The 26,862-nt window shown below is 42.6% G+C and overlaps 1 protein-coding gene across 4 annotated transcripts in view; it reads right to left on the bottom strand.

The window, feature by feature from the left end:
- Positions 1-26,862, bottom strand: part of FGF13 (fibroblast growth factor 13) — a 313,728-nt gene that overhangs the window by 35,681 nt on the left and 251,185 nt on the right. For 3 of the 4 annotated variants that reach the window (XM_039382399.1, XM_039382398.1, XM_039382397.1), the window contains 2 exons: positions 23,479-23,589; positions 17,972-18,075 (listed from right to left, as the gene is read on the bottom strand). In XM_039382399.1, the coding sequence (XP_039238333.1) occupies positions 17,972-18,075; positions 23,479-23,589 (215 nt within the window). Of the gene's footprint in view, positions 1-17,971; positions 18,076-23,478; positions 23,590-25,614; positions 26,395-26,862 lie in introns of those variants that run through there. The other variant, XM_027714620.2, reaches the window with a different exon arrangement.

Here is a 26,862-nt window from a genome sequence, read left to right as displayed (position 1 = left end):
CAAAAATGTAGGGCTTATATTATAGTTTTTACTCTTGTAGCAGAAAAAGGAAAAAGAGACTAAAAGATAGGATGAGGCTGTGCAGGTCAGAATTGTTTCTCGGTTAATCTTTTTCATCAATAATAATTCCTGTTAATAAACCCTGCCCTACCTTGAATGTGATTGTCTTTTATCATCTCAGGGAAGGGCACCATCAACAGACAGACACATCTAGGTTGCTGACTGGTCAACCACAGTAACAAACAACAGATTAGTGTCTTTAGTCTTTTACCCAAATAAAAGTTGTATAGAGAATTACTGATGCCCATCCTAGAAGAGCACTAGCTTAAAAAGTACCTCAGGGTAAGAGAGGGGATTCTGAGGTGTCTGGGTGTTCGCAGCCTGGGCTCTGCCCTTAGGTCTGGAAGCTCCCTGGGGTGGGACAGGGTACCCAAACAGCTGCCCACTGACAACTGGGAGGGCTGTGTTTACTGGATCTACTGAACTCATGCCCATAGTGGGAATCCTGTGCTAAAGAAACAAGAACACACAAAGGTGCCTGGGACACTCTGCCTGCACCAGCCTTTCATAATGTAAAATTTTTGGGAAAATGAATTGCTGCTCTTTAAGCAAATCCATTCCTTACCTAGTCTGCACTAGCCAAGAAGGATGAAAACTTATCCCATCTGATGGGAAACCTGAATTCTGCCCCTTGGTCACCCTGAGTCTGTGTTTCAGCATGAACTCTGCTGCCTGCCTGCCATGTCACCTGGTCAGGGGACACCTGCTCACCATCTCAGCAAGACATTTGCTAATGCCCCCAGGAGAGCTCAGATGCCAGACACCACCACCATGTTGCCATGATGCTCTGTGATAGCTGAGGATCACTGAGCTGCTAAAACACTCCTGTCCTTGGATCTAAATGGAAAACAGTGGTGGGGCAGAGGTAAAGCATGAAGGACTGAAGGTGGAATACATCCTTAACAGACACCCCCAACATCTAAATGAAACCTACTACTTTGATACGAGGTTTTACTTATAAAACCTCAAGACACTGCTGAGCGACTAAACTTGCAGGCATTTCTCAAATGAGGCAGGTGTTGAGCTTACCAGCAAGGATGTTGGAGGGTGCAGATGGAGATAGCAAATTTCATTTGGAGGATTTTAAGAGCAGACACGTGCCCCCTGGCACGCAAAGCCAGTGCTAAACAAATGGTGTTTGTGCACCTTGATGAATTACATCAGTGCACCTGTGTTAGCAAAGAAACACTTGCTACAACCAACAGACTAATGGTATCATCCAAATCCATGAAAGATAAAATACACATGGGGTAAATGGTTCCATTTCTTCTTCTGCAACATACTGCATTATAAAAGGATTTCTCAGATGAGACTTTTTTCAGTATAATGCAATAGGCTACATGTGGGGGATGGAAATTAATGAGAATGTCTTTCCTATTGCAAAGAACTACAGCACTTTGACTGATCTGCTGGGTTTAAAGGAAAAGCTAAGTGTTTAACATACACACACAAATACAGGCTTTCCCAGTTTCAAATCCTGGAAACAGAAATGCTGCAGATTGATGCTGTTCTATTGGTTCCCTGCTTGTAGGAGCAGGACCATTGCTGGGAAGATAAAGCACACAAAATGACTTGGAAATGCTTTTATGATTAAAATTCTTGCCTGCCTTATAACAGATCTTTGCTTATGACTGGAATTTAGTCTTTGTAGTAATGGTGAATATTACTAACAGGTTCCTACACGGGTTTTTTTATTACAGACATTGCCCTAATCCTGATTTTATGCCACCTTTGCCTATTACAAGCACCAATACATGTAAGTGGAGCTCTGGCATGGCACACAGCCAGAGGAGGGAACAACTTCCAAATAGATCAGCTCGCTAGATGCAGATCGCTTATTAAATATTGTTGTACAGTAGGTAACATAGCCAAGAACACCGATTTACAGAACTCCTCGCCTCTGGACAAACTCAATATTTCAACAAGACTTCTCTGACTCTGACCCTTCTTCCCACAAGAAACTGCAACACTGTGGCTGCACTACAGACACTGTTCTTGGTTATATGTTTAGTGGCATCCAACACCTTGGAGACAACCAACAACCCTAAAAACCACAGGACTGGGCCTTAAAAACTGGCACTTTCACAAGCAGTCACTTGAAGTGACCCTCATTTCCCAGGGGCTAAGCACTGCCCTAAGCATTGATGGTTCCCTACCTGAAGGCAGCCCAGTGGTTTCCCCAGTGGCTTCCCCTGGGTTTGGTAAGAGTTGAGTTCCTCTGCAATGTTTCCTTCCTTATGGCCAGGAGCAGGTCAGCTTCTCTTCCTTACTCAGCTGCTTTATTTCATGAAAATTGCAGGAATGTAGTATCTCTGAAAACTGCACTCAGTCTGCTATATATTGTCAGAACTGGTTAATGCATGTTAATGTTATTAGGAGTAGAGGTACATATCAGATGCCCAAACCAGCTCACAAACATAGTATATACACTTCAAGAAACAAGGAAACCTTGTTCTGACATGCATCTCTTAGATAAATTTTGTAAAGAAACTAATGAAAATAAAATTCTCCTGAACACCTTATTTGCTTTTCTGTGGTTTGATGTTATGTTGAAACAGATATACAGTGAAAAAGAAATAGGAAATAAAGAAAATAAAAGATGAAATGAGGATGTGAAAGTTTTTTTAACTGACTTTCTTAATCTGTGCTTGAATAAACCCACAACTTTTGAATCACCATGGTTTATAAATCATCTACATTTTCTTTCTATACCAATTATTAAATACATGCACACTCCAAGGCCCTACAGAATATACTTCACTCTTGCACTGCAGTAAAAAAAAAAATCATAATACATCATCTGTTTCTAACAGGATTCCTTACAATTGAAATGTTGTACTCCAAATGATCTCAAAATCTTTTCTTAGGAAGCACTTCATAGGAAAATTGTCTTATTTAAGAGAAGTACATGAACAGGTGAATCTAAATTTGCATCACACCAGATGTCCTTGAGGTCCTATAACCACCCACACTGACAAAATAAAAGCGACTTCTGAAATGTAAATATCCTCTGCTTGCTGCCACTCAAATTCTCCTCAGAAGTTGGAGGAGAGGCATTGAATTAATAGAGAAGTTTTAATAACTAAACAAGCTAGCACAAATTTAATAAGGCACAAAAAGACCTGCAGGTTTTCATCTACTACCCATCCTCTTTGCACTGACAGTGTGGAATACAGGATCTCCAGATCTTGGGAGAGGTTTCTTGCCCCATGCCCTGGTGTTAACAGTTCTCTAAGTGTGCATAGGTGGCTGGTCTCTAAAGAGGGATTTTATTTTTTTCCAGGCTTAGATGACTGTAACTTTGAACTGTCCACACATTTGCATGTGAAGGTGTTTGCTGAATGAGATGCTCTGGAGCCCACATAGGACAAAAGCATCATAATACCATCCAGGAAAAGGTCACCTTAAAGAGTAATAGGATTTTTGAGTGGTTGCTTCCCTAACCCATGTGACATGCTCATGGATAATCATAGAGAGCAAAAGGGATCAAGGGGTGATGGAAAGGAGCTGGTGGAGAAGGGCATGCCTCACTTCCTGCCAAAAGCTTACAAACACAGCCCTGCAAGTGAAAATATCAGTGTGAAAACCTGACCTTGCTGGAGTCAGCAGTGACTGTGACACTGACAGGTCCCAGCATGGCCAAGCACAGCATTTCATCCTCCTGTGCAGAGGACATGAAAGTGTTACTACTGCTCTTATCCCTTCCCCAGGATGCAACCAAAGCCAACAGGAAGAGTTCAGTTATTTTTAACCAGATTCTCTCTCTGTCCTGCAAGACCTGTGTGGACTTAAGTGCATCAGAATGGAGTTGGTCTGTGGACATTTGGGGCTTGCTTTGGCTTGGCATGGAGAAGATTGCTCAGTTGCAGCATTTAGCTCCTAATTTAATCTCAGATCTTTCCCCATCTCCTCTTCCAAAAATGCCTGAGCTGTTGAGATGTCAGATTTTGCTGCAAGCCAATTTCAGAGTTGTTTGCACATTATGCAGAATATAAACCCATATACAGCTATTTCATCAGTTCGGAGAAGAGGCTGAAAATACTGAAGTTTCCTTCATTGAAGCCTCTGTGAGAAAAAGTCAGGCCACCAGGGCTCAGTGTGAACCTTTCAGCACTACCTGTGGCCATGCATTTTGGTATATCCCCCCTCACCCTCCTCTGCAGCAACACCTCTCTAGGAACAGGCACGAATCAGGGCAGGCTGGCTCACACCCATTCCGTGTAGTGGCAGCATCCTCAGCACCAGCCAGTGCACTGGGCCACTTGAAACCTGGGGACGTGGAGGAGGCTCTGTGAGAGAGGCCAAATACTTCACAAGGGGCAGCTCACTCACACTTGAGAGATGAAATGAGCTCTTTCAAGCTGTACCACCACTCGGTGCAGTGCTCTTTGTATGGTGCTTGCTGTAACAGACGGTGTCACACAACACCAGGTGCTGATAAACACTGGGTAAGTGACAGACTGACATGAATAGTGAGAAATGCTGACATGACTTTTCAGGAGAAAAAGCAAGGTGTGTAAAACAAATGCTTGGAGAGGTGGGTACCGGGACTGTGTGAAATGTGCCCCTCCACAGGCTCTCTTTGATGGTTCCAGTTTGGTATTTTCATGTCCCAGTTCAACCCTTCCTGCACCAGCAACATGCTCTGAGGCAGTGTCCAAGGACATTGCTCTGATCAGGAGGCCTTCCCAGAGCTGCTGGAATCAGAAAAGGGCTACAGTCACTGCTGAGTGTCTGACCAATGCTATTCCAACTGCAACTCCATATCCTTTACTACTTGAACATAAAACCACACCATTGGTGAGACTTGGCAGGCAAGGTTATAGCCTTGGAATGAGGTCGACGGATTCTCAGTGTGGGTGTGAATGATCCCTGTCAATGTAAATCACAGAAAGAGTGGGTTCTCTAAGCAGAAATACAATTATTTACTCATAATATCTCAATTTAGAAATACAGCCTGACCACAAGGTCAGCTCTCATAAGAATATCTACTAAACAGCCACGGCAGCTTCTCATATGTGATAAACTGGAAGAAGCTTTCAAGGAGGTTCAGGCATTATCTGGTGACTGCTGGCCTGCTTGCACATGCCTTTTCAAGCAGAACACTCCATTTCTAACCAGCCATAGCAAAGCATTATTCACACCCAGTCTTTCAGAGATGATGCAATCAGCCTTAGGGGCATGATTGCCTCCTAAATCTCACACACCAGTGTGAGCAATGGACTAGTATCTCCACACCAGTAGAAAGTGTCAAGGAAGGGTTGAATGAGTAAGAACAAATAAATCATGAATTGAAATTTAATTCATGCTATGAAGCTAAAACACAGAGCTACCTTTGTGGTGATTTCTATTTGAAAAAGGAAAAGAAAAAAACCAAGTAAGCTGTCTTAAATCCAGACTGAGCCTGAGCCAAAAGTTTTACATCTAGACAGATCGGGGCTGGGAAAAAAGCCCTGAGTTCTGGCACGTATCTATTTCTGTTGTTTGTTTGTTGGAAGCTTCCCTGACCCCCTGCTCCAAATCTCAGATGAGGTTTTATTCCAGGTTCCAGTATATAACTATAAGGAGCTCCACAACTCTGCTTAGCAAAGGTTTGGATGTTGTTCCTATTTATTCTCCATATATGGATCTTTATCTATATCTTCTGTATAACATATATGTTCCTTATCTTTATATTAAGAAACAAAAAGATTGCAGCATCAGGTTGGTAGTGATGCAAAAATATTATTTCAGAAGACTGCCAAGAAAACAAAATTTAATCAGGGTTTCAGGACCTTTAAAATTAGAGAGAAATTAAATTTTCTGTAGTCTTGTGAACCCACTTTTCAGAAAGGTGGAAGGAAAACATATCTACCCATTTTTGAAGTAATCAGTATTAACTCACAAAACACTGTTTATAAGAGTAATATGGGCTATTTACTCATCCCCTGTATTTACTGCTCTCTTACAGAAATGGAAACTTTTACCTCCAGCTTGAAGTGCTTTGATTTTGGTTTAAGAACTATATGACCTGTAAAACCTCACACAACTCTCTACCAGCAGAGCTTTAAAGATGCCAAAACATGAGTCAAAGGAACAAACTCTTCTCTTTGTAATGTGTGTGACCTTGCTGCAGCTGACACAGTGATGAGGGTATGTGGAAGGGACAACCTGAGCATGTTCAAGGTATGGGGAGTTTTCAATTCTAAGTTACTTGACATTTGTTTTGAGTAAGAGTAGAGATGTTTGGATTTGGCCTTACTTCAGCAAATAGTCTCCAGAGGCATCAGCATAATGATAACTTAATTTTACCAACATTACTTGACTCAGTAAAAAAGTACAGGTTGAATAATTGCCATATCAGAAAGTAAAGGCCATAACTATCACAATTACCCACATTAACTCCAACTGTTTCATAAGAGAAGCAACTGCTGTTTAGAAGACTGTCAGAGCCAGAGGGAAACAAAACAGCTTAACAACAGAAAGCCTGGTATTAAATGAGAGGTAAAAAAAAAATCACTTGTCTTCTTTTACTATCAGTCTTGCGATAAAAAAATGAAGAGCTGCAAGTGCAGAGGGTTTGCTGTTGGGTAGCAAATGAAGCTCCATCAGATGATTCCCAGCCAAGCCAGCGTGACTGTACCCATCTTCTCCCTTAACAACACAAAAGGAGGCTGATTTCCTGAGTACAGGTATTCCCAAGCCACTTGCAGATCAAGAGTGCCTCTTTCTCAGCTGAAAATTCAGGATCCTTCAGGATTCACCATGGGGAAATCACTGTATGGCCTCTAAACACAGCCCTGCCTGAGCTCTGTGATAGAGATGGTGATAAATGCGAGTTTTTAGTGCTATCAGATCAATCTGCTCAGGAACATAAATCATCAGTGCAATGGCTAATGCAGGGAATACCCTCTCCCAGCCACTGTTGCTGGACATAATTTTATGAAGAAAAAGATTATTCATTGTTTATTCGTAAGAGCTACAAGTTATTTATAATAAATGCTTGCCATTCTTGTACTGTTCCTACAAGCATAATTAAAGGAAATATAAACTGTTAGTGCATCACTTAGAGAGTACAGGTGTTTTCTGGCATCTCACTGATTAGAAATGCAAATTTGGAAAACAATTAACTAACGCGGTAGAAATCAACAATGTGTATAAAGCCCTTTCAGGTCTTTTCTACCACAGCTGCAATCATTTCCCCAAGAGAAAGCCTCGGGAAGTCTGTGCTGAACTCCACTGCCCATGGTGCAAGCTGCCAGTCTCTCTGTCTAGAACACACATTAAATCTTTGTTTCACACAGAGGCAGCTAAAGCATAAATTAAAGTCAAGATTTTCAAAAATAGGTGAGTGATGCTGGCTCTGGTTTCATGATGCCCAACAGAAGCAACAGAGTCATCCCTGCTCATCCGTGACACTAGGTATGCACTGCCTTCCACGGAAAGGTGTCAGGAAAAAACAGCCTGTACTGGCTGGTGAACCTTATCAGAGCACTCCTGGTGCTGTGACAGCCCTGCAAAAAGAGCCACTGCCAATGCTCCCCCGCACCTGGAGAACTAGAGATTTTCACAAGGGGCTGCCAAAAAACTTCAAGTTCTAAAAGCAAATGTCCAAAAGCATAAGGCATTTGAAGAGACGAATTATTAGCGAACAAAACAACATCTGGTTCTGCACTTGCTTGACTGTTTTGTAGGAAAGCATCAGTCCAGCTACTGCATGGCTCAAAATGAAGCCCTGGGCATTCAGCTCCAGAGAAGGATCCAAGCCAAGGGCTCAAGTCTTGCCCATAACACCAAACAAACCCTCTGGGCATCCAGGACTGACATCTGCTGCTCTCCCTATTCCTGATGACCATTCCAGTCTCCAGGCAAGCAGGGACTTTTTTCAGTCATTAAGTTTCACAGGCCTCACAAATGCTCTGTTCATTTTTTTATGACACATAAATTTCATACTGCAAATCAATGACTGTCTTGTCCAGATCCCAAAAATTTTACTCATATAAATTAATTCTTCCTCTGGAAGGCAATCAATGGAACTGCTAGCTTGAGTAAGGATTACTTACATGAGAAAGGGTATGCAACATCAAGCCCATTAAACTATTGGTGAAGGTTTCACTTCATCAGGTGAAGGGAACAGATCTGCACTTCAAACTGTATCTGTCTCACTTTATTAGAATTTCTGAGGTTTTTTTGTTCTGTTTCAGATCATTCACTTATTTACTCTGAGCTTATTGTGCCTTCTGTCAGTGTCAATATGGCTGAGCTGGCAGCAGATGATCTGCTAGATCCGAGCACACTGGTGTGAAAGAACGAGGACAGAATGAGAATTGATGTGAACTTTTGCCTGAAACCCAAACTGAAACCTTCATATTTATGAAACTCTGTTTCTAATTTGTGCACCAGCTCCACAAGAGATTCTCATTTTAAAAATACTTGCAGTTTAGTCTAGAAGGTCTTCCAGTTTAGCTGGAGGACACGAATACTGGCAGGGTAAGGAACAGCCCACTCTTTGCAGTTTGCTAAGCCCATTTTGTTAAAACATTAGGTTCTGGAGCTGTCATTCGAGGAACCACATGCTCACAAGTCCTTTGAGGTTTGCCCATTCCCAGTCAGCTCAAATGTAAGGTCCTACCAAGACTTGGGTTCAATGCTCTCTCATAACAGGATTTTTTTAACATCTGAAAAAGCTCTGGGGATGAGGATGGAGGGTCTAAATTGATCTCTCATTTATGTGCATTCAAAGTAATCAGAATAAGAAAAGGGAAAGACTGCTTTATAAAGCAGACAGCCTCTTGTGCTGTGCTTCTGAAACAAGCTCTCTGATTTTTAGATACCTCCTGAGGCTTTAAATAAACAGAACTGTACTTCACCAATTATTATGCCTGTTTTGCTTAGCTCCCCAGCGGATTTCATTTTAGAAGAACCGTACTGCTCAATATTCAGAGCTCTTTGGGTAAAATTACAAAAATGAAAAACAATGTGATGGCACCTGTAGCATCCACAGAACATAAAATATGAAAGGCTTTATCGGTTCAATTATTTAAACCATCCAATTTCCTGGTAAAAGCTATTCTATTGGCATTATATCCAAAGACTCCCTAATTCATTCTAAATTTTGGATTCCTTTGTTAATCCTAGATTGCCTAATGGAAGCAGTTCAATATGGAAATGCAAGTTTCTTGATACAATTTTCATTCAAGGGACTTTTTTCTTTCCCGGGCCCTTTTTCTGTTTTCCATCCAGGAATTCAGCAGCTTTAACTCTGAGAATTAGCTTATCTGTGGAAAAGTTAGTTTCTGAAACCAAGGCTTCAAGAGCATAATTTAAATATGACAACTTTTCCATTTCCTTTCTCCCTGCATAGCTTCTGTACCACACACAAAGTTTATCCTGCTTCCTAGGACTCACACAGGTGTCTCTGGTTTCAGTACCGAGGAGTCATGCCAAGAGGATGGCATTTAGGCTGTGATTGAAGTAACTGAGTTCCCTTTGGAAACCCCTCCCTGGCTGTGCTGCAGTTCCCAAAAGCAATAAAACTCAGAATCTGGGGTATAACGACTCCTTTTTCTTCCCCACTGACTCCCCATTGTTTCTTCTCAATAGCATTTTCTAAAGAAGCCTTTTGACTGACAAGGTGAACTTTTACAGTCAAGCAGTATTCTCAGTCTTTGCGCCTCATCCCTTGCTATAAAAGTTCTGCAAGGAAAAGATGCTTTTAGTAGGTTTGCAAGGATGTAAAACGGCCAGGAAGCAGTAAACATTTCTCTTGAGGCTGCCAAGTAGGAATAGAACTGAATTCAGCTCCTCTTAGCACTGTTGTAACTGCAGGGCTACAGAAGGATAAAAATACACAAAGACATGTTTAATAAATTCACTCTGAATACCCCCACATGACAGATCTGTTGATGATGCCAGTCTGGATTGATGGATAGTCATTTTGTGGAACTGAACTGCCCTTTACTTACTTTTAGCACAAGAACTGACAAATTTTGTTTGTTCTAGAACTGCTGCAACAGCCAAAGCTCCGAGTCCTGTCCTGCAGGAACAAGCACACACAAGACCAGGCCCAGGAACATGCATATGCAGGAACAGGCACACTTCCATTTCCTCAATCACCTTTTCCTGCAGCCCATTCTCACCCCTGTCCCATACTCTCATCAAAACCTGTGAAGTTTTAACCATGGTTAGCTAACACTTTTGGGTATTTCTCATCAGAAGAGCAAAAGCTTCCCAAAAATTGGCCCATAAGCAAAACATAACAGGATGCAGCAACAGGACTGACCAGTCAGGGCACATCTTTCTCATCTTGCTGGCTAACTGCAGATGCCTATGGGAGAGTAGGAGAAAAACGGAATTTTATCTTCATATTCACACTTCCCCAGCCTCTGGTGAGTGATGATTTCAGGGTACTTCTAAGCCAAACATAACGTCATTGTACTTTGCAGCATTTGGCTTTCAAGAATTTACCCAGGTGATGTTTGAGCCCACAAAACTGATGGGATCCTCGGGATCCCATAGCAATGAGTTCCCCAGCTGAACAACGCGCTGCGTGGAAAACGCTTTCTGCAGATTTAATAACCGTGATGAGTCCTTGCATTTCAGTGTCACCCTGGGTTAGTTCCTACTCTAGTTCTGAGTTTGTTTTCCAGTGCCAACCCACTCCTGTTGGTTTGGGGAGCCCTTGGAGGCTGTCTTTGATTGCCCCAGCATCCTTGTTTAGACGTTCATCTTCAGATGGGCGTTTGCAGCCGGCACAGGCTGCGAGCGCCGTCGGGGTGAGCCATCTTGTTGGCGGGTTACAGAGCGAGCGGAACGAGGCAGAAGCTCTGCTGAGTCACTGTGACAAGAGCTGCTCATTAGCTCAACCTGCAGCACGAGAAGGAGGGGAAAGCCCTTCTGGGCTTCCCAGGGGAGGCAGGCAGCTTTCTAGAAGGAAAGCAAGCTCAGGAAATAAGCTGAGGTTTCACAATGGTATTTTCTTTTAATTAAGCCGCATTCTGAAGAAACAGGGTCAGTTTGGAAAGTGATCTTGCTTCTGATCTTGAAGATATTTCACACATATTAGGAAAAATAAACAGCCTCAAAATTCCACATGAATACTAACATCCCTATTTTCCTAGCGAACTGAGCCCAGCTCTACAGGAAGCAGGCACAGATGCTACTGGTGTGCACGGACCTCTGCACCCCACAGGCACCTACACTGCTGCTCACAAGGTGTATCACCTACACCAAATTTAGGAGAGAAAAGTGGAACACTTCTCCTTGGCTCTGCTCAATCATAGCAACGTAATCTGTCGTTTGGTGATCTGAACACACAAACCCAACAGAACACGCCAAGAACCTGGCAATGCTCTTACTCTCACACTTTGCAACTCATGCTGTCTGCTCAAGTCCTTATCTGCTTACCACTCTTGCTTGCCAAACATGTTTTGCAATGTGACGGTGAGGAGTTGTGAGTATCCTCAAAGTCCTGGAACTCAGTACTCCTTGTTTGCTGGCCCGGGGCCAAAACACAATGCTGGAAGGGATTGGTGTGATCCAAGGTGCCAAACTACCAGACTTGAGTTCAGCTCCAGATTCTGTCAAGGCTTTATATTTTGGCACCATGGCAGTTTTGTGTCACAGTGACCCCAATCAGCAGAGCAACAGACTGAAAAACTGGGGGTTATAACCTGCATTGCCATTTCATCCACACTTCTGAGCTCACTGAGCCCCAAACTTCTGCTCTGAGGAACACCTGAAGTTTGAGCCTATAAGGACTTTCTGCCTTTTCACCCAAGGATTTTAGCATTGATTAGTAAACGACTAACAAAGAGACTGGATGTAATTTTAGTCTTTTATCTCCTTTGCATGTATATTATTTATCTCATAGGACATTTAAACAGCAGTTTCATTGCTGATTTTTAACGGCATCTCTGTTAGGAAACCATTGAACAAGTGTCTAACTGCAGGTCTGTAAGGATCTGTGCAGTGGACAGCCCTGAAGCATCACTCTCTCCTGCTTGGGCTCCTCTTATGGAGCCTCATCTGAGGAGGTGCTGAGTCTCCTCAGCTCCCGCCACCTGCAGTGAGAGATGAATTCACATCAGCATCTCTGTGGATTTCAGATGCCTGGGGGGTGACTTGTAGAGAAAAGCAGCATAATAGCTTCAAGACTTTCAGCTTACTGAATCTCCTAATAATTCTCCCATGGGAGGCTTATGCCCTCCGCACTTCTCTGCTGGAGACAGCAGGCAACCTGTCTTCAGAAATCTGGAATCACACTGATCCACGTAGAGACAAGCTCCTGAAAGAAACAGCACACATCTCTTGACCCCACCACTCATCAACAGCACATATCATTTAGACCAGCCAGATCTCATTCAGGGAGACCTGCTGCAGGAAACCACTCTGCTTCCCCAGGGACCTGACCCCCAGGAGTGTCCCACATCACAGAGTGGGGCCAGACAGGCAAAGACAGCTCAGCCACAGGCTACGGGTCTCTTCAGCAAGAGAGACACAAATCCATGAGCAGTGGGCTCTGCAGGCATAGTCCAGCTCACAGCTAACCCCAAAAACTCACGGGTGGACTCCCTGGTAATGCACTGAGCCCATGAGCACAGCCTGAGCCAGGGAGTGTCCATTCAGGAGCAGTATCAGGTGCCTGTGATGCTACATGAAGACCTGCCCAGCTTCCCTGTGCCAAGCACCAGCCAGCATTCACCTCTGTGCTGCAACACTGCTGTAAGACTGAACCAAAGTACACTGTTTGCATCCACTGAGCTTAGCTGCTGGCATCATTTAGAGCAGTGTCCATGGCTGAAGGTGTCAGAAAACATTTATCACCTCAGGTTGGTCCTACAATGCCTGGGAACCTCCTCAGAGCATGCTCCTGTCCCAGTGTTGATCCCACACCTTGCCTGTGGGGCAGTGGGAGCAGTCAGGGCTGTCAGCACACATCAGGTCACAGGAGGGCCAGAGCAGCCCTCCACACTGTGAGGATGTTACACGTTTATCCAGCACAGAACAAGTTGTTGTGATGAAAAGAAAACGTGCTGTGGCTGTACCTAAGCCCCTGCCATTGAAAAGAATGAATTGTGTTAAAGTGTAGTCTGCATTTGAGCATTCATGGTAAAAAATGATTTATACTGACATGCAAATTTAACTAGATGAAGCTTTTGATTATTTCCCCTATCTCTTGGTTTGTGCTATTTCTCTGAGGTAGAAAAATGCTCTTTTTCAGTAATTCATTATAAATGCCCCAGCCATTCCCATTAGCTACAGCAGGTCTCCACTGCACTGCTCAGTATTAAAATATGCACAAACTTCTCTTCTTTCCAACTCACCAAAACCAATTTTTGAACCACTCTGAGAATTTAATCACATTTCAGTTCTCTTGGCTATAATCAACATGCATGCTTCACACAACATTTACTTTCTGTGCAGGTACCAAACTTATATATGACAATTTATTTTACATAGAGGGGACAATGTCAGCTGAATACTCTCTTAGGGCAAATTGTATGTAAAACTCTGCACAGGGTATTATACCAAAGTGCTCCTTAAACCCATGCTAACTGCATCAAGTGACATCAGACGAGAAATGGCAAAATTAAGCTGCATACAGTAGCACTATTAACTCAAAAATATTGGACATCCTAGAATAGTTAAGAAAGCTAGCACAAACAAAACTTCCTAACAACCATCCTACAAAGACTGAATGCTCTGAATTTCCAATAAAAGAGTTGAAAGGTTGTAGGACAGACTGGACCCTATCACATATGGTCAGGGCAAAGGACCACTCTTAGCTAAGGGCTCTCTGCAACCTGGGAGAAGCTGTAAGCTTACTTGCCTATGACATTTTTAAATTAAATGCTTTGGTAAAACACAGGAACCCAGAACAAGACAAGATGGGAAACAAACCATCTTAACAAGCAGAGCTGCATAGCTTTTGAGACCGTCCAGAAACGTGCAATGAGCAGCACATATTTTAAGGTTTCTGACAATGTATCCAGGCTAAACAAGTGCACAATTACCTTACCTGGGTTGAAATGTTCTACAGGAAAAAGATGCATTTCACTGACAATCATTAAATGATTTTTAAAACTCTAACATGATGGTTCATGGAAAATACACAGCTAGATGTTGGTAGGCTGTTTTTTGAACTTGCTGTATTTTGGGTTGTTTCAGCCTATGCAGAATCCAAGCAGTACAATCAATTCTCTTCACCTACATACACACCTTCCCCTTAAGGAACTTCACTCAGCTGCTGCTCTGTATCACTGTGAGCCTCCTCTGTCACATCACCATCGCTTTAATGAGAAAGCAATAGCTCTAGGACTACACGTCTGACAAACGGATCCTTAAAATATTTTCCACTCTTTTGTTCAAGACGATGAAAGAACACAAGGAATTCATAGAGAACGAAACCTGAAAACTCAACTATAGTGTATATGGTGCTCATTTGAAAGATGTGGTCATTCATAGAAAGAAAAATAAGATAAAATAAAAGCCATCCTAAAATATGAAAGGGCACGATTCCTGATGCAGTTACGTAAGACAGCAGTGCCATAACACTGTTTAAGTCATCTTGCAGCAGCATGGCACTGGTGTAAGGAGGGATGAATCAAATCCCATGTTTCCATTTTAAATGGCTGCTCAAGCACCAAGAGCTGCAGCTTCAAATTGCTCCGAATAAGGTCCCTGCAAATAAAATTGAGAGGGTGGGTTCAGCTTGGGAGGTGCAGTCACACAACTCCCATGGACTTTGGTAGGAAACTGGCTGCAGAAAAAAAAACATTTCAAATGTGGTGTTCTTCTGTGATATGGAGACACATGTTACAGCCAGTGTGGACAGGATCCACACACTGCTTGGAGCACAATGGGCTGCTGGGAGGACCAGGGTTGCTTCCCTTCCCTGCAGTCCAGGACTTTCAATGTGCTTCTATAACAAATGTAGATATTTATATATTTAACATATTGTCTTTCTTTTGCTTAGCTGAGTTGCTGCCTTGTCCCTGAGAGCTTTTATCATTACATTAAAAATCTTATTTTTGCTCTGACAGATGCCACAAACTATCCATAAACTCTGGCAGCCAACTACAGATATCCGTTCTCTGCAGGCTTATTATACATCACTGATCCCCCCACAGAGCAAATTCACCTCATTTTTGAGTACAGTCACTGGATCAGAAGCAAACCACACCTCAGGCTACCTCTGAGGTTGGATATCTGGATCCTCCTCTGCACAGACACAAGTGCTGGAGTCACAACAGAACTAAAAGCAAGTGATCATGACATAGATCACAATATTCTTTCTCCCTATTACATTGCACCATCAATGCTAATTTCATTTCTCTCTGGAAATGGTGCATGCAACTATCTGTTATAGTTATTTACAATTTAAGTACATTTCTATTTCCCTTTGTTCTCTTGCTTCAGGAATTTGACAGTGTTTTGTGGGGCTTTTGCACTTGATCAATCCCATGTTGCCATCTGTCTGCTCCTGACAAATCCCATTCAGGAACACATCCCTCTGTGGGCTTGGAAACCCTCAGGATGTGTAGATGGCTGTCACTTACCAGAGCTGATCTGTTCCCCAGACTCCCTGGTGGCATTCCTTGAACAGGTGAGTGTTCAGCTGGTATAAATCAGCCGAGCTCTCCTGGGACTCATTTATACCAACCAAGAATACAGCCCAAAATATAGAGCTCATTTCCCATGCATCAGACTGTCAGACTACATCCCTTGCTGAAAGGACCATTATCAGCAAAAGAAGTGCTAGAAACAATTAAAAAACAGTGCTGGAACTGGATTCGGGCAACCTTTTCGCACAGCAGGTGAAGTAGGGGAAGATGCTCCTCACCAGGCCTTGTTGACACCCTGGGCCCATTGACAGAGACATGAGTTGGTTTTGCCCACCAAGAGTTTCTTGCAATTATTATGAAGGACAAGACAACGAAACCAGAAAGCCTCAGAGGATAAACCCAAAATTATTGAAAACTTGGGTGGCAACTTTCTTTGGAAAAGTAGATTGAAATTCAACGGACACCTGTCTTTGTGAAGAGTATTTAAAATATGAATCTGGGACATAACAATACAACAAAAGTCTGTTTAAGGCCTCGCCAAGCCCATCAAGTACAAGAATATAAGAATAAATGTAAGAAAATATAGTTGCCTAATAAAAACCCCAAAATGACCACTGTTACTAAGGGGAAAATATATCACCAATTAATATATATCACCAATTAATTTTGCAATGGCATAAACTATTAAATTCACAGATACTAAAGGATTCAAGGAAGACACTATTCATGGTAACATAATCACATGAGGAACTAGCCCTAATCAATGCAAATAATAAAAATTACAACTGAAGTGAATCTCTGAGCTCTAAGATGTTTAGATGCCCATCAAGCAAAAAGTTGGACTTAATCCAAATCAGAGTTATATTCTGTCCCTTCTTCTTATGTCAAGGGATACCAGAAGTGATACTTCATTCTCTCAGTGGTCACGACTCACAATGAGAAGTTACTGCTATATTGTAGGTTAACAGGGGCAGAATCCACCCTCATCCCATCTTCTTCTTTGCAGAAACAGATCTGGTTTGCCCAGAATGTATGCAGTGAAAGAACTGACCCGCTCAAACTAAGCACGGCAGTGAAATTTTGCTTTATGCAGCAATCTCTCTATCCCACCTTGAGACACAACTTGAGGTAGAGCTCCCTGAGGTGGGACTGAGCCCACAGAAGCCAGCACAGCACGACCTGGTGCTCTCTGGGGGAGTGAGCAGCCAGAAAGGACCGCGACTGCAGACACCGATGTGAATAAAAACACGGTGCAGTCAAAGGTACATTTGCAGTGCAAATGTAAATGACACTGAGCAGTCACAGGACTGTGACTACACAGGATTAGCGGACTTTGCACGTTCTGGTTGTGTGGCTACAGCCCTACAAACAGGTCTGTGGATTAACCACACTAAGCAAACAGCCAGACTAAAAAAGAAAGCAGAGTTCGATGTCATTCACTGAAATGTTACTTTGTCCCACAGCAACGCCAGTTCTAATTTGCTTTGGCTCTGCAGATACAGGAGGAAAAATATGCAAAGCTGCCCCTTGTCCCAGCTGTCAGGATTGCAAAATAAATGAGAGATTTGAATAAGTTTACTTAATTTTTATCAGTATTAAGGGAATCATTCATAAAAGAGAATAATTTGCAGAAGATAATAAATTACGTTTTCCTCTATTTTCCTCCCTGGGAAAAATCTATTAAGACTTTATAATTAAAACTCCTGAACATAGTTCAACTAAATGTTTTTAATTGAAAACCGGACTATTTTTTAGAATGTCTTTTTTTCTTCTTCTTTTTTTTCACAAAAACACTGTTTGCTCTTGTAAGAAATGTCACTGAAAATTATTTACTGACATTCTTCATCAAAACTTCTAATAAAACAGTTCTTTACTCACTCAGCAACTTGAAATCATAAAATTTCTATTTGAAAATCCTGGCCAAACAAAAAAACCTACTTTCTCTAATCCCTTTTAATAACAGTAATACAGATTATATAGGAAGATATAAAATGTGTTCAGGCATGCATGCGATACATGAGTTGTCCCTTGCCCTCCATACCCTGCTCTAGTTTGCCCAATCAGTTCACAGTGACCAAGAGAGAGGATCCTTTTTGGTTTTGGTTTTGGGTGTGGTTTTTTATATATTTCACACTTCAGGATTATTAGTTTGCATCAAGGGCACCACAGTTTGATTTCATTCATCCATATGTATTCCTAAGGGAAACAGAATAATAAGCTAGAACCAGACCATCACCATTGCACTGAATTTGCTGTCAAATCTCATGTCTACAGATTATAAGCAGATTCCTTGGAATAATAAATTACATATTTACTAAGTTCTTGACACAATTTCACCGAGAACAGAATTAAAAATGTTTACTTACTGATGTATATAGGTATCCTTCACTGTTCATTGCCAGATATAATTTTGTTTGAACCCCCTGAATCGCCACCACTCGTAAACCCACAGGTATGAGGTTAAACAAAGCTAGGAGAGAAAGGAGATGGAGAGCAAAATTAATCCTTTAGAGTATGCAGATTAGATAGAAAATTAAACCATAATTACCAGAACCAAATAAAAAATGTCTATTCACGCATATATTAATTTCTGTGGGTGCTACTGTCATGTTCTTCTACAGCAATTTCCACTAATAGCTCAGAAATTACATGAGGGTATCAATGTATCTCACTCATCCTCAAGATGGTGAATTGAAAGTCCTGACAGCTAAAAGGACTTACCTGTCTCATGAGCAGAATCCAGGGTCTGCTGAGTAGAACTGAACATACTTAATTTGTTTGGGGTTTTTTTGACAGTAAGTGCAAAAGGAAAACAAAAAATCCAGAAGCAAACAAAAAATTTTTCAAGATGATAATTTTTTTTTTTTAAGATCAAATTCAGTAAACATTTTGACCAAAAGGAAGGAGGAAGATGATTAAAAACCATCATTAACATCTCAAAATGCTTCCACTCAAAACTCAGTGGGGTTTTCTTTTTCCTCTTTTTAGAAGAGAATGGGTTTGAAAGAACAGAGTGAAATAAATTCAGAATGAAATTATAGCATATTCTTTAGATCAAGCCCTGAATCTGTGCTTTCAAAACTGAACTGCTTCGAATGTTCTGCTTGTGTTTATGCTTGTATACATGGTAATAGTGGCAGTGGCAGTATTTATAAGCAGAGAAGTGTCTCTTCAAAAAAATGAAGATTCTGGTTTGTAAAGTGGCAAATTAAAAAAAAAAAAAAAAAAAAAAAAAAAAAAAAAAAAAAAAAAAAAAAAAAAAAAAGCAAAAAGCAAAGCTCTGCCATAGTTTGGATTCATGGAAAATTAAAATTGAACACAAGCAATAAAGTGTTGAATACAGTAATCCATGTTCACTATGTAGGATTAAAAATAAAGGGGAGTTAAGAAAAGTTATCATAACTCAAAACATCTCCTTCCAGTCTGTAGTATAAATGCAGAGATAGGATAAAGTAATGCCAAACTGCCTCTCATTTGCAATGATTTATTACTTGGCTGGAAAACTCTGGTCTGCTTCAGGCTGAAGTTTGATATTTACAGTCACTGTCTGAAGCCAATTTAAAACTGAATTATGAATTAGAAATATTTTATTCTTTTCAAAAGTATAAGCTAAGAGTTATGACCCCTTATAATCCTTTTTCAGCCTGAAAATTCCCAAATGGCCATATTTTATTAAAAAAGAAATTTACAGTTGGCCAGCATTTAATACAGATCCTAAATTCTGGGTGTGGGATTGCCAAATGCCCTGAAGTTGGGCACTGCATTTCCTACAACGGTCAAATGTAGCAGAAAAGGTGGAAATATCCAGAACTAACAAATTAATGTAGGATTTCATAAAATCTGTGTTTTTCTTTCCCTCTCATATGGGAGAGTGTACATGCAGACACAAACACACACACACATGCAGACCCTCCTCACATTTGTCTCAAGTACAAAATCAACATAAATTACTTTCTCTCTTCACTAAAACAAAACCCTTTAATTCTGTGCAGTACTTGGGAAAAGAATCTTAGATTTTCAGTAAGGGAAATGGATTTTTCATTCGTTCTATCAAATGCTTGAGTTTATTTGGAGGAGAAAATATTCCCTTTCTGACTCATTAAATATTCCCTTGGAGAGCCCTCTTTTGCAGCTCAACCCCAAAAAGCAGCATCTGATCTTTGTGTAGGCTGAAGAGCACAATTTAAAGCTCGGTATCCAGGCAGAACCTGCAGGTCTCTTTTGAAAGATGATTTCCTAATGGCACATTTACAAGTAGGGCAGGTGTTTGGGTATTTTCAGCACAAGGGTCTGAGCACAGATTCCACTACGAACAGTGCTACGAACCTGTCAGTAACCAGCTGAGGACAGGGCAATGCCTGGGACAACTGAGAAGGCACAGCTACCAGGAGCCACAGATAGGCTTTAGTAAGGGATTCCTGGCTGTGCTTTGCCGGGCAAAGTGAGCAGATATGACTCTGAGTGACTCCTGTCAGAGGAGGGCTGGGGCACCCACTGCAGTGGGTGCTCAGCTGCTTCCCTAAGCAGCAGAATGTTTTCCTGCCATAAACGTACACGCTCTATTTTGAGGCAAGATGAGGGTTAGGCACACTCAGAAGCTGGTTTAAACTTTAGTGGGATGAACAGCTGCTGTGGCACAGACTGCTGGAATTTGAGAAAGGGCTGTTGGGGGGGGTGATGCTGACTCTGTTGAAGCAGAGAGGGTGCACACTCTGTCCTGTGCCAGCACAGCCACACATCCCACCCCAGCTGCTGCCTCCAGGGAGAGGGGACATTAGCACTGCACCAGAAAAGGGACTGTCCCCTTCAGCAGCAGCTATTATTCTCACTGTCCCTGCACAGCAGCAAGTCCAAATCTGGCTTCTGGAACAGTGAGTGTTCCAGAAGTGGCCTGTCCATGTCAGCGAATGCTGATGGCACCCACAGAAGAGCCACACAGCCCTGTCTCTCCAAGTCCCCAGCACCACAGACAACAGGATGCAGGTGCTATCACATTTCTAGGGGATGATCCTCATGTGGGCAGGTATGACAGAAAGGGTGGCAAAAAAGCCACAGGAAAATAAATTACTTGCTACTGTAATCAGTTGGTGTCAGCATAAAATAATGCAAAGCTATTTGCATCCTAGTCTTTCCCTATTACATTCGTGCTGTTTAAAATAAGGATTTAATATCCACCCTAATGAAAAACTTAGCGATGCCTAAGGGAGAGATGATCTTTGCCATGGCCCTTGTGCAATACAAGCTGACATAGAAATAAAGCTGCAAAACAAGAGGCAGCAGCCCACAGCTGAATTTATGAACGTATACGTTGCTGTGAAGTCTGTGCCAGTCTTGGCTTGGCCACCTGGACTTTCGTATGCTTTCTGCAGAATATTGTTTCCTATATTTCCTTATTTTATCAGTCTTGAAATCTTTTTGTCTTGCCAAAACTGGGGAATAAATTCTGCCTTTATTTAACATACCTAATGAATAAAAACCTGTTTCTCAGCCAGGAGATCCTTTCCACACGGCATTTCCTCAAATCACATGGAATCCTGGCTAAAACTGACGCCTGATGAGTGCTATGGCTCCTTAAATCCGTGTTTCATTTTCTGCCTAAATTTTGCTCCAAACTCTCATCTTTCTTTTAAGCTTCCTGCAGTTGTGGATGCAAACTTGTTTTTGTGAGCCCTGCATGCAGCAGCGGGTCTGCAGAGCTTGAAATAATTGCTCCCAAGTCAGGAGCTGAAGGAGAGTTTCAAGCAACTTCCCACCCAGCTCCAGGTAATAAATGATGGAGAAGGTGGATCCTGGCCCCAGGCTGCTGTCGGGAGCACAAAAGACAGCTGGTTATGGGGGGCTGCAAGTTCTTCCTGTCCTACCATACACAGGGAAGAATAATTGCTTTTGGAGGGGGCTACAAGTCCTGTGGCTTCCCTGTAGTGCACAAAATGGACTAAATTAGAGATATCTCTGCAGACACTGGAAGAAAGGATTTTAGAGGGTCTGATCTGCTAAGTATTCACGTTAGCAAGGGCTGGGGGGAAGCACCTTATGTGGACTCTGACCCACAGCACAATCAGTCTGTCTTACTAGTTCTATTAAAATATTGCAATTAAAATTAATTCAGGACTGCAGGACACCAAGAGCCATACACTTACCTTACATAAAAGAGGAGTATGATTTTTTTTTTATGATAAAACCCTCCTCTGTTCTGTTCAGCTGCAATCAGTTCTGGGATACTTCCATTATATTTAAGTATTCAGCATTTTGGAAGGCTGGTATACAGAAACAAGGAGTTTTTATGATTTGCTTAGTAATCCTATCAGGTTATGGTCAATTTAAGGACACAGTGAGAACAAAGATATCTTAGAAAAAGACATATTTGTATTTCCATAAATTTTATCTTGTTTCAAATCTCAGAATCCCTATTAGAGGGATCCCAAGCCAAGTATTTGGATGAAACAACAACAAAAAAATCAATATTTGCAATTTCAGATATTTGCTTTGGTAAATTAAAAGTTTATAGCAATATCACACTTGGACGGAAGGAGGAAGCTTTGCCTATTTCCCCATCTTTTTTTAAAGATAATTAACAGAATTACCCCAAAATCCTGAACGATCTGTACTGACTTTTAAAATCTTAAATATCAGGTCATTTACTTGAAAGTAAAGCACTGTTTAAGGTCCATAAGGACCATTCTTAAGGTAAATTTTGTGGCTGCACTAGGAGAACTGTGTAAGGTGGCAGTAGCCATCACCATTGCACTGATGTGGTCTCTGCAGGTGATGATGGGACCTGGAGCCAGACCTCAGGTGTCCCCACAGGTCCTCACTGTCCCTTATGGCCAGCACCTCCAGGGGCTCCAGAGGGGACCTCCTCCCACAGGGAAACCAGCCCCCTCCTCTCAGTGAGAAGGTAACACAGGGATGCTAAAAGGATTGAAGAGGGTGCGAGAAAACAATGGGAGCAAGTGATGGGGCAAATAAGATACTCTATCTTCTATTGCATCAAGTGCTCACTCTGACACATTCGAGTGCCCTGTAAAATGAAATGATGTTTCACCTGCAAATGAAATTATGAAATTATGCCACTGAAATCAGTGCTTTTTATTAATTAACAAGGAAGGTCTGTGTGTGGATTTTTGGTTTGTCATCTGAGTGGTCTGAAATACCTTCTTAAAACTTCTTGCATTCTTTAAAAAAATGTAGTTTAAGCTAAACAGTACAACTATGTGAAACCCTTAAATATTTTATTTACACACACCAAATCTATTCTCTAGTCATCTTGTCCTTGTTTTCTATTAATTCTCAAAGTTCTAAAAAATTCCCAACAACCAACAACCAAAAATGCCCAAGGTTTCTTCACAGAAAAGCTGAGGGAAATCTGGTGGAAAGTTGATGGTATAATTAAGTTTAGAAGAAGTAAAAAATAATAATAATAGAGAAATGTGAACTTTCAAAAGATGATGAACTCTCATTGTGTGAAATAACATGGCTCTGTTTGAATGAGCCCCTGTTTAGGAGTGGAGATAGCGTTATTCTATTTCAGGCACTCTGAGTAGGCGAGCAAATTTTCCCCGTTGGAAAAAAAAAAAATCTAATAAAATCCAAAGGACAGCCATGAAGTTCTCTAGATTACCATGGAGATAACATTTGCTTTGTTTGTCACATGTGTCATCATTACCTCCTCTAGTTCATTATTTCTATAAGTGATTTTTATCTGTATTTCTCTCAGACCCAGTAAGTCTGAAGGACTTCTGCGCTGCGAGCACAGCGTTAGTGCCACTTTCACTCACTCAGCCATCCCAGGACAACAGTTTTGATCGGACCTACATGGGAGAAAGGAGACACCACAATTCACAAACACACCATTTATTCTTGTGTCACTTACTATAACTACTGTCTTCCTCTTTTGTTCCATCAATTGTTCCATCTGCTTGCAACTGCAAGTGGTATCCTTGCCTGCTGTATAGCTTTGTTACTATACCTTTAAGCTGAGGCTCTGTAAAAGAACAATAGTGAGATTAATGTGGGAAATCCTGATGTGCTGTTCCAAACAAACAGGATGTTAAAAACGAATCTTCAGGTTTCTTCTCAAGGCTGAGATAAGAAAAAGACCCAAAACAAAGGCAGAGAAACCGGCTTTGCAACACTTTTCATTCAGGCTGAGATCAAATTTATGTCTATGAAATCAATTGCCAAAATGATTAAATATCACTTTCAACTGCAATGTAAATAGCACAGTAAAATCTACTTCCAGTGAATACAAATTCCAACAGTGTCCTGCTTGGCCTCAGGAGCTCAGCCCTATCTCATTTAAGATTAGAAACGAGCTGGCAAAGAATGTATTCTGTCTTTTAAAAAAGGTGTGAGTTCTTAAATGGAGAGGAAAAAGAAGACTTTATGATAGCACTAATATAAGCCATAGAGACAGTTGAGAGCCTAAATATATAGCAGCAAACGTTTAGCACAGGAACTGCTGCAGCTCTAATAAACAAACCCCATCCCTTGCTGCTCCAAAGAGTATAGAGCCTCCAAAGCGATAAACTACTCAATGAACATATGGAAAATGGAGGGGGAAATCCTGAAATCCAGCAATGTGTGGAGCTGCAAAATAAATATTACCATAAGGGCTGAGGTAATTACCTCCTCAGCTAGAAGAAGAAAGATCAAAACAACACAGAGTTTGGATAGATTTCTTTTTTTCATAACCATCCTCAGATTCACAGTCAGAGAGTGAGATATCTCACAGGGTTTCATATCATTCCAGACCAAAAAGTATACAGCAGCAGGGCATACAGTATGCTGTCAAGTGTGTCATTTAAGATATCTAGGTAATGCATCAGGAGTAATTACAAAGAAAGGTCTACGTCCACTGAATCCCAATGACATCTGCATTGTAGTCGTTTCACACAATTACGTTTGTCAGGAGCTGATGCATCCCTGCAACTCGCTCCACAACATCTTACTTTATTCAGAGATAAACACACTGTGAAGATATGTTGTGTCATTTCCACCAGTCTGAAAAGTGTGTCTGGATACGACTCCTTATGTTTGTGCTCAAAGACATTAGGGACTCTGCTACTCTACTTCATTTTAGTAGGGGTTGAAGGCAAAAGCTTACAACAGTTTGCATAAGCATATTAGTTCTTGTTAGCAACCTTTAATGAGTGTACTGATGGATGCACAACTCATATCCACCAACTTTTCTGAAAACAAATTATTCCAACCCTCACTTTGGCTTTTTAGTCACAATCCATCCCAAAGCTGTTTGCAAACTGTGAGCAAGGCAGCTCTTCTGTGGCTGCTGAGCAAGGTGGACAGGTGGAGCAGTTAATGGCATTGATGCTCCAGTACAGCAAAGCAACAGCAACATTACCAGAGGGTTTTGCTCCTCCCACATACAAAACAACCCACTCAGACCAGAGACTGTGTCTTTGTGCCTGATCTTTTGCACCTGTGACACAGAGAACATTGTGTCCGCAGGGCAGCTGCAGGTATGGGATTCCTAGAAAGGAACAGGATGCTGAAGCAGAACTCTGGAAGGTGCCAGTGAAAGCAAAAAGCTTCATCTGCAATCAGGAGATAAAGCACAGCACGGACATTCTGAGGAGGACAACAAAAACAGATCCCTAAGACCACTAAGTTATTTAACGTACAACTGGAGGAGATGCATGTGTGGGAACTTCCCCGCTGGCATCTCCCCCACAGATAAACAACATGTGTATGCATATGTGTATGTGTAACACAAAGACAGACTCCCAAATTAGCAATACATGGGTGCACACAGGTGTGCAAGAGAGACAGACAGCAACAGTGTGTGTTACCCGTATAAACCAGACGAACATGACTGGGGAAGGGACTGGCATGGCGTACTATCAGACGATACAAGCCACAACTGGCAATACCTGCACGTTGATTTTACCAGCTCTGAGACACCTGTCCCCCCTTTCCCCGCACCTGACACACATCCCAGTTTCCATTAAATTAAACAAACCAACCCCCCAAAGATATACCCCTTGCCAACCTGGTCGCCTTCTTCGCCTTTTCTTGGAGCCAAAGAGTTTGACCCTGGAAAACACATTCAACTTGTTCTTGTCGCAGCTTCCCTTGCTCTTGCTGGGGCTGTTGACACACTTACAGGCATTGGACTTCTCCCGCTCCCTGGCTTGTCTCTTCTGGCGGATCAGGGAGCTGGCGATGGCTGCAGCCATGGCCGCCACCGCCCCGGCACCACCGGCGGGTCAGGCACGCGGGGTTTGCTGGCTGGCCACGCGTGCCACAGCCAGCATGCTGCTCGGCCCGTCCCCAAGGCTGGGGACGCTGCCGGGCACCTTGGCCAACGCCACCCACCGCCAGTCGGCTTGGGAGCCCAGGAGGTACCGGCGGGATGCTCGCACCAGAGCCCCAGGTCGGGGTGCAACAGTTTAGCTCAAGCGTTTTTGTCCGCTGAGATCTTCCCCTTTTTTTGACTTTCTGATGTTTTTTTATTCCTCCCAACTTCTATCAGGGGAAAGTTTGCAGGCAGAGGTGAGCGTTTCTACGGAGATCACGCAGATCACTTGTAAGACATCCCTCCGAGCTTCTCCAGACGCACTATTTGCATGCAGACATGGCACATCCACTTGGTGCAAGATCATTGCATCTCTCCTAGCCCCAATTTCTCCAGTTAACTTTTCTCCCCACCCGTCCCCTCCCCATTCAAATCCCAGCAAACACCTGTTAGACTCCAGCAGGGGCTGTCCAGTTGCAGGGGGGTTTCTGGATCCTTTTTCCTCTTCTCCCTTAAGAAGAGATCTGGAGCAAGTGGTGGTGGAGACACTGGGGTGAGGTGCGGATGCCCAGCCCCTTGGCCGCCGGCTGCTGAACGCCTCGGGAAGCCTCTTCGCCTTCGCTCCTCACAGGTGCCGCCGCCAGCGCAGATTCCCCTCCACGGGCACGTTCGGCTTTTGCATCGCAACACTTCCCACCAGACGGTAAACAGGCAGCGCTCCTCTGACGCCTGGGCGCCGGCAGCCCAGCGCCGGGACTGCAGCAGCAGGAACAGCAGCAGGAGCAGCAGCAGCAGAATCCCTCCGGCAGCGATGCGGGCACCGCGCACACCCCACGAGCCGTGCGCTGGGTACAGAAATGAGGCGACGCAGCAAGCCCCTTATCACCACCCTCCCCTCCTCCTCCTCCTCCTCTCCCTCCTCCTCCTCCTCTCCCAGGCGAGGCAGCGAGCGGGAGCCCTGCCCGGCGGCGCTGCGTGCGGAGCTGCGGAGGGGCCGGAGAG

Source organism: Pipra filicauda, unplaced genomic scaffold (genome assembly GCF_003945595.2).
Source record: "Pipra filicauda isolate LSUMZ 115617 unplaced genomic scaffold, ASM394559v2 scaffold268_size1050017_pilon, whole genome shotgun sequence".
NCBI lineage: Eukaryota > Metazoa > Chordata > Aves > Passeriformes > Pipridae > Pipra > Pipra filicauda.
The sequence above is the reverse complement of the archived record's forward strand: the minus strand, read 5'-3'. Positions and strand labels throughout refer to the sequence as shown.